General features: G+C 41.6%; 1 protein-coding gene across 1 annotated transcript; it reads left to right on the forward strand.

The window, feature by feature from the left end:
• Positions 1-1,789: 1,789 nt before the first annotated feature.
• LOC135470301 (protein artichoke-like) lies at positions 1,790-6,146 on the forward strand. The gene has a single exon (XM_064749157.1). The coding sequence runs from the start codon at positions 1,803-1,805 to the stop codon at positions 4,887-4,889; it is 3,087 nt and encodes a 1,028-aa protein (XP_064605227.1). The 5' UTR covers positions 1,790-1,802; the 3' UTR covers positions 4,890-6,146.
• Positions 6,147-12,787: the final 6,641 nt, after the last annotated feature.

The raw sequence follows: 12,787 nt of genomic DNA on the forward strand, positions 1-12,787 counted from the left end.
GATCATAATCGGTAAAATTGTTCAAGTAATTAAAACGAAATAATTTGATGTATTTTGCGACAAGAAATTGAATGATGCAGCGACCATAAAGGTGGCTATTGTACTCGCATATACTGACAACATATGTGAGGGTGTTGCCATGACAAGAATTATGTTTTCTATCATACTTATTGTGCAAGTTTTTTGACGTGTTTCTTCAGTCAGTCAGATCAAGTAGTACGTTGGCCCTCTGACCACTGTAGGCTGACGTTCACAGCACGTCAGCAGGGCGTTTCCCACAGAGGAGCTTCCCACAAGAGCGGTCCCTGTGAGTTCAAGTCCAACTCATGGTGGCTTCCTCCGGCCCTACGTGAGAAGGTGTGTAAGCAATCTGTCGTTGGTTTCCCTTGGGCTCGATTTCTTTCTACCATAACGCTGGCCGCCGTGGTAAAAGTGAAATATTCTTGATAAATATCGACTTTTAAAATTTGCGTATATATTTCTCCAGCGGAGTAAGCTATGTGAAGCTTCACATATACGAGAGCTTAAGAGCTAACTCGACTTAACCTGCCTGTCGTGATGGGTCCCAAGCGCTTGTGTAAAATAAAATAATGCAAAATAACAACTCGACTCAACTGCAATTGTACTTCAATCGATACGTGTGTGCCGGTCAATCTTGAAGCCGCCCGGCCACCACCGACTGGGACTAACTCCATACGACCACCTGAGTTGAGGTGAGCCTCGTCCTAAGATCTCGTGCATGGCAATTTTTAGATCTCGTGTATGGCGAGTTTTGATCTCGTGATGCATTCTCTCTATCTAAAGGTATGCACAACATGATTCTATCTAACACTTGAAACAATTTTATCCATGAATGCTGATAATAGTTGAGCACGGGGATAACAGTTGTGAGGCCAAGTGTATGTGCGTAGCTTAAGCTCCAGAGGTTAAGCTTGTCTATTGGTGGTAGTGACGTAAAACGAGCATAGAGCGCTATAAGGAGTATGGTATATCGAGCGTGAGATCTCGTGTATGGCGAGCTTTAGATCTGGACTCATAAATAAATCTGCGCGTCCCAAAATGTATTTACAGATCCTTTTGTTAGATTTCTTTGAGCTCATATGTTAAGATGATGCCTCTCATACAAGCACTGCACAGCCCTTTGCATTAAAAGATGTATGACCTTGATATGGAGTCGAATTGTATGACCAAACAGCTGAGCTAACTATTACAAAACACCAGTACACAGAAAACTTGTATGACTGAAGTGTATACAGGTATTATCCCATGTCCTTTTCTCATATGTGTCGATATTTGCTGGTTGGTGAAGACTTCCTAGTGCATATAAGAACAGCTCTTCTTGTATTTCTTTGGTCTTTATAAAATAAATTATACAAAATGTAACACTTAACACGCTTGTGTACAGACAGGTGCATGAAAAGAAACTATTTACTGTGGACCTTGATTCAATGCAGTATTCGATTTCAGGAAAGCAGGGTTTTGAAAGTCCATGCATCCTTATAAAGTATATATAACAACAACATGCATAAAGAGATTCTTTTACGTGCAAACAAGCAGGTGCGAATAAATAAGATGGTCATGTATTATGCATATCTCTCCCTTAACAGCGTCAGGTCTTTTGGTCAACATTTGGTCAGAGGTACTGCGCCCTACACGATTCGCACTCAGTCGTGGCGGTGGGCTGCCCTCTTTAGGACGTTGTACTCTTTTGGTTTCTAGCTTTAGTTTTGATCCCACTACGCTCTCAACCTTTCGTTAGAAGGATACACTGGCTTCTACTGGACATTATTGCTTTAACCGTTATGACTTGTCTCGGTGAAACTTGTCACGTACAACCTGAATGCAGCTGTTCTAAAACAGAAAGGAGCTATATCACATGCAGCTCAGTGTGCGGACCGTATATACCAAAGTTTGGTACATCCACTGTGCAGTTTCAACAGTTAAGTGTAACTGGTAGCCGTGAAACGACAACTATACGTGATGGTACATTCGGGGAGCTGAAAGTAAAAAGACTGCGGATTACACAGACGGGTATTGATGAGATTAGCTGTCAGGCTTTTGCTGGACTAGACTTGGGACTGGAAACCATTGTCTTGTATGGAAACTATTTGAACAGCGTACCGAACTGTAGTTTGGCCCGGTTTGAATCTGTCACATACCTGGACTTGTCTAACAACCGTATAACTTCAATTCCGACTGACAGTTTTGCGAGTTTTACCCTTCTCCAAACTTTATATTTGGAACAAAACAGGATTGAATCCATTGAACCGGGAGCTTTTCACGGACTTGGAAAACTGACTACTTTGTACTTGTATAACAACGAACTGGTCTACCTCGATGCATCAACCTTCATGGGAGCGGATTCACTGACGACTTTACAACTTTCCAACAACAACATTTCTTCTATCCATGTTAGGGCGTTCGATGGTTTGGGGAAATTGACGAATCTTCAAGTAACTTTCAATAACCTGACATATCTAGACAATACTGTGTTCCATACAACGGGTGAGTTGCTGTATTTGTACATGGACAACAACAATCTAACGGAGCTCGGAGGTACGCTCTTCTCGAAATCCAAAAAACTACGTGATCTCACCGCCAGGAACAACAAAATCAAGCGCATTTCCGATGCGACATTCACTGGACTGGATAAGCTCCAGTCATTGTACTTAGACAACAACTGGCTTAAAGATCTTCGCCAACAGTGGTTTACGGATACCATAACTCTCAGAGACCTAAGACTTTCCAGAAATAACATTACTGAGGTGAACAAAGGAACCTTTCAAACTTTGGGGAATCTTACAGACTTGCGTTTAGAGCATAATGAAATTAGGGTAATCGAGAAAGACGTGTTCAAAGGATTGAGAAAAGTCAACACAATATTCCTGAACAACAACAGACTGACGGAGATCAGAAAAGACAACTTTATTCATTGCCCGGTAATTTCAAGGATAGACTTGAGCTTCAACATTATCCAAGACGTGTATCAAGGTTCCTTTCGGAATTTGTCCCGCCTTTATAGAATAGACTTGAGCGGTAACCGTATCCCACAGATTGTCACCGGAACATTCTCCAACGTCACACGACTAAGCACTCTAAGCCTGAACGACAATCGTGTTTCTTTCATAAGCGACAGATTGTTCGAGAATATGGAACCATCTTTGCGTACTTTGGAGTTAAGAAACAATGGGTGGTCTTCAAGCTCGTGGATTTGGTTTGCAAAAGTAATGGTTAATCTGACCAGATTGAATACCCTGGATTTATCCAATAATCCTTTATCCACCATTCCCACTGATGTACTACCCACCCTAGAGAACATAGATACTGTGAAGATGAGAAACTGTAGTATTCAGTTTATAACAAATGATTCTGTAAGTATATTTAATTACAAATGGGATGTCAGGGAAAATACAATAAGTACATACACATCCATTCAAGGTGCTTACCTTTACGGTAATGTTAATGTTTCGCATAATCTAATCCCAGCGTTAAACGTCGACGTTTTGGACGGATACCGGTATGGTGGTATTATAGCTGACAACAACAAAATTCAGAATGGCTTCACGCTAACACTACTAAGCCCTTACGTCGATAGCCTTTCGATTTCTTTAAGGAACAATCTGATAGAGAAAGGTATTCAGATTTCTGCGTTAGATGTAACACCCGATAGTCTTACGGTTGAAATCGAAACCCTTGATCTTTCTAACAACAAATTAACAAAAGTGAACCTATTTCCAGTAAAACTTTTACATCAGTTGTCTTGGAATCCATGTAACTCTTCCTTTGGTAGTGTAAATCAGTTGAGAGTGAGAACACTGAACCTGTCTAATAACGCCATCTCTGTAATATCAGCTGCCGCTTGCCTGGGATCCGTTTACACCCTCGACCTTCGGAATAATCGTTTGGAGGTTTTGGGTGATTTCCTGACCTCTATCAAATCTCCAGGCTTCAGAATGAACAGTCTTTATCTCTCTGGAAACAGAATCCACCGTGTCTCTCCAAATGCCTTTGACGGCATAACGAACCATTACTTTACACTTGATCTGCGGGATAACAAACTGGTTAGTTTAGAAAATATCCAACCCATTATCGAGAAATTCCAGTCTCTAAGACTGTCCCTATCTGGTAACCCATTGGCTTGTGGGTGTGAGATTGACTGGTTACGAAATGATTCAATCCGACAAAAACTGGACTCAGTTCGCTGCCAAACTCCAAGAAGTGCCTTCAGGTATCTATCCTGGTGTTTTCCTCTTACTGGTTGCCAGGACACGATGCCGATGAGTTTCACAGCGGCAACCAGGAAGATATGTGAAATGGATTCAAACCTAGAACTTTCAAATTTGTCAGTTACTGCATCCAAAGGCGTTAGTAACGTAACATGGACGAAAATTGGACCTGGAGTGATTACTGGCTTCAGACTGGAATTACATTCCGATGATGAAGTGGAATCACGAAATTCTTTCCTTGTCCACCATGATGTAAACTACGCTATTCTCACTAATCTCGTGGAGGGTAAAACATACAACATTTGCGTGACCGCTGAGCTGGCTTCTCCGTCCGGAGGCTCCGTGTGTATTCAGACGTCCTTGTCACTGGTCGAGGCGTTCTCTTCTGGTCTTCCGCTTGTGGCTGGTCTGGGGTCAGCTGTGGGTATTTGTGTCATCATTGCCCTGCTTACCATCATCTGCCTGACGTGCAGGCAAAGTAAGCCCAACATTTTCCAGCAAAATACAGGTCCTGTGTCCCCACCCCCGGCTATATCTATAATAAATGGTCAAAATCTGAACGCATTCACCCCAAACCCGGGATATGGTGAAAGGGAGAGCGATGACAACTTGTATGAAGATGTTAAAGATGAAGAATGTGAAAACACAGGCTTCAACGCATAATGACCACACCTAACAAATACTGATAAGAACTGAGCATCTACGTAGTGGTTTCAGACACCATATCGCTTTTGTAGATTGGACAAGGCATTCAAGATCAATGGTTGATGTTCAGAGGTTATATTGTTTCTCTGACAAGGAGGTAATTTGCATATGTTGTCTTCTAGGGGGATCATATCATGTAAAATGTTCACTACAACAATTTCTACCCCCAGGAAACTAAATGAAGATATATTCGCCAAAGGCAAGACCCTACTAACTTGTATACCCTATGCATTATCACTATTTCCAGTGTTTATTCGTTTTTTCTATGACATCCATGCTTCCTGATCTACTTCATTTAATCTGGAGTTGTCTCAAAGTGGCACACCTCCATGAAAGAAAACAGTACTCAATAAACATTTGGATTTACTTGAAACTCTAGACGTAACGCAACTTCCCGAATAACAACGACAGGGATATTTACTGTACGATCAGGATTTTCTCAAACTTCTTAACGCCACTTTGTTATTTATTTATTTCATTTGATTGGTGTTTTAAGAGCAAAGAACGTGGGAAACTGACGGCCACCCGCAGGTTGCTGAAAGACCTTCCCACTTACGGCCAGAGAGAAAGCCAGCATGAGCTGCTCATTGCGCTAACCCCCTAAGTCATGGAGGCCCCATGGAGGCTTCGTAATAAGAAAACACAGTTGGAAGGCAAACTATATTCAATAACACTATTACAAAATACCATGGGCTTGTAAATAAGGAATTCAGGATATTCCCACTCTTCCCTTAGGAGATAGACTCCGAATTAAAAATGTACGAACCTATTATATGTGCAGTTTCAGATGATTGTGTAATCATTGTACTTTTTGTATTTCTGCAGTTTTATTCATACCAGATAGACATGTGTATAAGCGTGCACACATACACAAATATATCGATATATCTTTTATTTTGTGGATATAGTGTAACTGCATGGGTTCACTGAATTCCACAGTGGAATTACACCATGAATGTCGTTTCACGTGGCCTTAAGATTTACAAGCTCTACAAAGACATCTGAAGATATTTATCTATCACATTACTATCACAATACCCGTTACAACGACCATACTGCTGCTCAATGTCGGATCATAGAACAAAAGATGACATCAAGGGCAATTGTCATTTAAATCAAGGTATTTTAATTAAAATATTGTATTACCACCCCGTGGAATTATATTAAAGCTCTATACGACTACATGTAGATACATTTAAGTCAATAAATTATTCGGTCAGCTTTTATCACCATGACTTTCAAATGTTAGTAATTAAATATGTTAATTACCAGTATGTGATTTTCTCATTCATTGCATTGCTGTTTTATTTCGTGCTGAAGAATATCTCACATATACGACTGCCAGCATTACGGTGACAGGAAATCGGGCAGAGCCCAGTGGAAACACACGACCATCAGAAGGTTGTTGGTAGACCTTTCCATGACGCGTACGACTGGAGAGGAAGCTAGTGTATTGGGATTTTCGAACTAGGCCTGTACAACATGCAACAAGTACGACTTAACGATTAAAGCCCATTAGATCTTATTTAGGGTACAGCTGATTGGATGGGTCATCATTTAAGAATTACACGCACGGCGATGTTTCACTTGATTTAATTTTAGTTGTTGTTTAGCGTTATACTAAATAATCTTCCAGTGTAACATGACAGCTCGGGTTGATCGGTGCACACTTGCACCGCGTACAAATCGTCTTCATCGAGATCAAGACTGACCAAACAGGCTCACGAGCGCCATTGACTGATACAAAGGGTAATTCAGAAATTCTTGGCTCGAAGATCGTACTGAACGTATCTGGTGTCGTCAATTAATGGAGTCTACTGCGTGGTATGAGGACAAACTCATGTAGAGGAGCATATCAGCTCCGGTAGAGAACGATTGAACCCTATACACCGTCTCTGCTACTCTGGAATCGCTCACGCTAATAATGAACCATCTCCCGCTTCTGTCTGGTGGTAAAAGGACAAGCTAGTGCGGAAGAGTGGATCAGCTCGGAGGAGTGGATCAGCTCGGGTAAGAAGCAGTGGTAGATCTTCTAGACCCTCGCCATTGTTTTCCAGTAACAGTTACAAGTACCACTAAACCACCTGCTGCTCTATTCGTGAGGGGTGAGGACAGACTTATGAGGAGGAGCAGATCGGGTGAGGAGTGGTACCACTTTCTAGACCCTCTCTGCGGCTCTCTAGTCACAAACCTCGTTCGTCCCTGTAAATGTAATAACTACATGTATGTACTGTACATTCTGCTGTCGTGAAAAAGTGTATTAATGCTCGTTTTGCTCTACTATCAAAGTGCACAGATGAAAGTTTAGATGAATTAAATGGTACGTAGACATGTAGGCCTGTGACAAATGTACTTTAAATATTCGACAACTGTTGAAATACTTCTGTACTTCACATTATCAGTTGAGAATTAGAAAAGAAATAAAGTCGTAAATGATTGACAGGGTAAAACTTGATAGGTTGGCTCTGTTTAAACTCGTGCACACCACCATACATTAAACGAAAGCCAGCAGTTGAATGATAGTTGTTGCTAAACTATCCGTGAACTAGATTATACACCGGTTCAAAAATCCTTTGCAATTAAACTGGGTCAAGTAACAAAACCAGTATACCAGGCTCGATGTCATGGGACATCTCACAAATTCAGAAAAAGTTTCAAATAAATTAAAACAGGTTTTGGGGAGATAACTGACGTGCTACATTGTACAGTATGACAAGCATTGTGTCAACTCAGCCTATTTTTTAGCCCTCCAAGCACAGAACAACCCAGATTAACGAAATCACTGAACATCGTGCACACGCATAACTTGCAATCCTCCTGCTGCAGATTGCCCGTACACATGTAGCTTCCGTGTAGATCATGCGGGCCCGCGCACATCCTGCATCCCCACCCCCCACCTTAACATCCTGTAGCGCCCCGCACTTCATTATGTTTCCCTGTAGATCATGTGGGCCCCCCGCACATCTTGCAGCTCCTGTTAACATCACGTTGGACACCGCATATCATCCAGCTTCACTGTAGATAAAGTGGGCCCCCGCACGTCTTGCAGCTTCCTTTAATATTCCGTAGGGCCCCACACATCATGCAGCTTCACTGTAGGTCATATGGGCCCCGCACATTCTGTAGGTCCCGCACGTCACTCAGCCTCACTGTGGGTTATGTGGTTTCCCGCGCATCATCCAGCTTCCCTGTAGATCGTGGGGGCCCACGCACATCTTGTAGGGCCCCGTGCATCATCCAGCTTCCCTGCGCATTGTGGAGCTCACTCGAACATTTTGCAGGACTTCCCCCGCACATCCTGGAACTCCCCAAATCAGTCATTAGCTTACAAAAGATATACATGTAAGTCATGTTTGACGCCTGTGGACTATTGTTGGATTTGACACAATCACAAAACAAAACTTTATAAAAAAGTGCATACACTCTCGTCATATATATACTTAATAAATATTTAAACCGTCAGGGTTTGTCTTTTAAATCCGTATAAATCCCACCGGGGGTGTATAGATATAAACAGACTCTCTTCAGAAGTCATAATGGTGCATCGAAATATTTTCCACCAAAGGGCGCGATCTAGAGGCCTGTATGGTGAATATTTATTAATTTATTTTATTTGATTGGTGTTGTACGCCGTACTCAAGAATATTTCAATTATAAGACGACGGCCAGCATTATAGAGGGAAGAAACCTGGCAGAGCCCGACAGAAACCCTCGACCATCCGCAGGCTACTGACAGACCTTCCCAGGTACAGCCGGAGAGGAGGCCAGCATGAGTTAGACTTTAACTCAAAGCGACCGCATTGTTGAGAATCTTTGGTGTAATTACGCTGCGCTAGCACTCTAACCAATTGACCCACGGACGCACCGTGTATGAATAAGCCATACATGTATTAGTATACACTGATGGTTTAGGAGAAATGATTACACAATTCTGGTCACCGTTTAAATAAAGTACGACGGTAACCCTCAAGCATGCATACATACAATCCGTATAAATATAAGCTTCAGGTCCGACATTCCTATACCATTCGTAGTCCGTAAAATGCGTTCCAAGTCGATAATCGCAAGATCCATTTCCACAACAACGTTTAACACTAACTCCCGAAGACAAAGATATGTAAGAAATTATACAAATAAGAAATAAAGCCAGTAACACACAAGAGAGAAGCAGTAATCAGTTTTCAATGATGCCGGGTAGACAATGAATATTCCAGGCATGAAAATGCCCACCTTCGTATTCATTCCTAACGTACATAACGCGCATAGCTGGTCGCAGATGGTATTACATTTTTTTGTTTCTTCCTGTGTCAGTGTCTGACCTACATTTTCGATTTGTTTAGGTTACAGCCTGCACTGTAATTCAGTCCCACGTTCTCGAGGCTTCGGTGTTAATGAGTTTAGTGTCATTGTACGCAGGGTGTACATTCTGGAAATATGTATCGGTGTTGTAAACATGCTTACAATCAAACCATTCAGAATTTTCTATTACGTTAGTCTATTAAACTGAGCAATGAAGTTGTGAAGCTCGCAGTCATTCACTCAAGTCCACTTGTGAGTAGTCATTCACTCAAGTCCACTTGGGAGCAGTTATTTACTCAAGTCCATTTGAGAGCAGTCATATTAACTGTCATTCACTATGAAGGATTTTGCTGGGTTTGGAGATATCGGCTTTCACACCATTCGGCATTCGTCTTTTGTACTCCATTTTCTGACCACTTTGTGAGCTTGTGTGTCGCCACTTGCTATTTTTAGGAGACGTCATTTTGGAGCTTGTATTGCTCATTGCTCCTGTTTGCCATTATGTACATTTCATCCCAGTTTCCCTGAAAGTGACTTTGTGTATATTTCCGAAGAAACATACATTGACACTCGGCTTCACGGACGCTACTGTCAACCCTTACGCCTTGCAGTTGGGGAACAAACCAGTGACTATCATCGGCAAATTGAGGAATTCATCTTAACTGTGGATTCTACCTTTGCGTGGACTGACTTGCCTTTGGAAACCAGAATATTCAATCCGGATATATATATATATATATATATATATATATATATATATATATATATATATATATATATATATATATATATATATATATATATATATATATATATATATATTGTTTTATGTATGTATTGAAATTATTCAAGCATGTGTTTCTTTGTTTTATCTTGTGTAACGCCAAGCGTTTATCGGAGAGTTAAACAAGTCAGTTCTTTCTCATCTTTACTCTTCAACAGTGGTACCTTGCAGAGACTCATATATAGAACCATTAACTGGGAATCGGGGAAAAGTAGGTGAATTCCAAACTCAGTCTGCACGAGGTGCAGGCCTACAGTGGAGTACTTCTTAACCTCTTCAGACTGAAGACAGCTTTAGGTCACCAAAGAGTTCTGTTAAGAGCAGTGATATTCTTATATCGAAATGAATTTAAACATAGTCAGTCTGCTGTCCTCAGACACCAAGCAGCCAAGGTGACAAGCCGCACACCCCATTAAATGTATCACCTACTCATCGTTCTGATTAAAATGACCGTTTTTGTTGTCATGAAAATGACAACAAAAACGGTTGTAAACTGCGGCGGAAATGCCTTGGTTAAATGTTGTGTGTCACGTGAGGATTTCAGATGTGTGAAGCTTAATGCATCAAATGCTTGCACCTTACAAAGTTTCTTAAGTTTTACAATGGCTATAATTCTCTTGTAAGTAAGTATAGACAAGGCCTCCAGAAATTCTGGCACTCTGTATCTTTACTCTGTTTTAATTGTATTAATCTTAATTCGGCTTAACCCAGGGCTATAGCTGTATATTGATCGTCAATTAGATCGCCCCGATGGATATATGAACAGTTGCAATCAAAGCGCAACTGAGATACATATTTTATTCCTGACAACTTATATTCTAGCAGTGTACACCCTTTGAAGACTGATTTCACTCAATAGCCTAAAACGTACCTTGCATCTTTCCAACATCACTGAAAACTGTTGATTACTTCTCTTTGCATGACTCTTATTTGCGTATTTTATGTACTTTTTAGTTCCTTGGTAGTTTACATGTATGTATGGAAATTTGCCTTGCGATTATTGACCCTGGACGTCCATCTTGGTTGACGGCTGGTATACGAATATCTGTTTCGACGCATAGATTTACTGATGAACCAGCATCTAAAAACATCCACTAAGCGACATATCAGTCAAATAAACGTGCACTTTTCTGGATACCGCGGATCCAATGCAATTAATACACCATGGTGCCCTAAACATTATGGCATGCTCACTTCATAGCGATTCTGTGCTCAGATCAAGAATTACACTCAATTCCAGACCCAGAATGGTAAAAATGAGGCTAAAAGAATATAGACTGTTCATTTTTTATTGATTCGGTTTGTGCATGGACTCTGGCTAAGATCTGGAGTTTGCAGTTCCGGCCTGTAGTCATCTGCATACAATTAAATATGCTTACTGTGGTAACTGCCAGAGTCGAACACAGACCCCATTACAACGTCCGTTTTTTGGTAGGAACGAATGTTATTCTGTGTATTTTAGGGTGTAAAGTCTTTTATTTGCTGCCAGCCTGCCGTTTTTGTTGTACAGGTGCAAGCCTGGTGTCAAAATGATGGAAATTGAAAAGTTTGAAATTCTGAGCGACAGGACACAAGGAGACAGGTGGTAATGAGGCTGTGAGTGAGTGACACCCCCTTGGCGTTGCTAGTCACTCTCCAAGCTGCCAGCATAGAAAGGTCCACATTTTGACGGTCAACCTATGTCAGGGGTTTTATGGTTTCTTTCTCACATAATGGGCCAGGTATTCAACAAAGCTTATTGGCCATGGAATGTTTGGGACTGAGCTACAGCGCTAAACGTTAACTTTGTCGCATCTGGAAAACTAATAGGGGTCTGTGGCCATTCCTCTATACACTCATCACCATAGTAACCGGCCAGGCCCGTTGCAGGATAGAGAGACCCATTTTCATGTAATGCAAGTCGATAAGTTTTGGTTTAAATTTCTTCCTAAGGAATTCAAGTTTCTTCCTTGAGCCAGATCTATTAATATGTTGGCCCTCTGATCACCGTAGACTGACGTTCATAGCACGTCAGCAGGGCGTTTCCCACAGAGGAGCTTTCCACCAAAGCGGTCCCTGTGAGTTCAAGTCCAACCCCTGGTGGCTTCCTCCGGCCGTACGTGGGAAGGTGTGTAAGCAATCTGTCGTTGGTTTCCATTGGGCTCGATTTCCTTCCACCATAACGCTGGCCGCCGTCGAACAAGTGAAATATTCTTGATAAATACTGACGTTTAAAATTTGCGTTTAAATTTCTCAAGCGGTGGCAGTGATGTGAAACCTCACATATACGAGAGCTTAAAAGCCAACTCGACTTAACTTGCCTTGTCGTGATGGGTCCTAAGGGCTTGTGTATGCAAAATAACAACTCAACTCAACTTCAATTGTACTTCAATCGCTACGTGTGTGCCGGTCAATCTTGAAGTCACTCGGCCACAAAGGACTGTGACTAACTCCATACGACCAGCTGAGTTGAAGCGAACCGCGTCCTAAGATATCGTGTATGGCGAGCTTTAGATCTCGTGTATGGCGAGTTTTTAATCACGTGTATTGCGAGTATTTGATCTCGTGTATGGCGAGCTTCAGATCTCGTGTATGGTAATATTTAGACCTCGTGTATGGCGAGCTTAAGATCTCGTGTGTGGTGATCTTCAGGCCTCTTGCATGGCACGATACTCCTTATGGCGCATATCAGGATACACAAAAACTCTGCTTCAACCTTTGTTTCTAATAATTCTTCAAAACAAATATACTCTCTCTATCTATAGCTATGCACGACGTGATTCTATCTAACACT

The sequence above is a fragment of the Liolophura sinensis genome, chromosome 7 (assembly GCF_032854445.1).
Source record: "Liolophura sinensis isolate JHLJ2023 chromosome 7, CUHK_Ljap_v2, whole genome shotgun sequence".
Lineage (NCBI taxonomy): Eukaryota > Metazoa > Mollusca > Polyplacophora > Chitonida > Chitonidae > Liolophura > Liolophura sinensis.

Bases quoted from the DNA above. Each gene is read 5' to 3' on its own strand.
- LOC135470301 (XM_064749157.1), top strand. From the start codon at position 1,803: ATGACTTGTCTCGGTGAAACTTGTCACGTACAACCTGAATGCAGCTGT.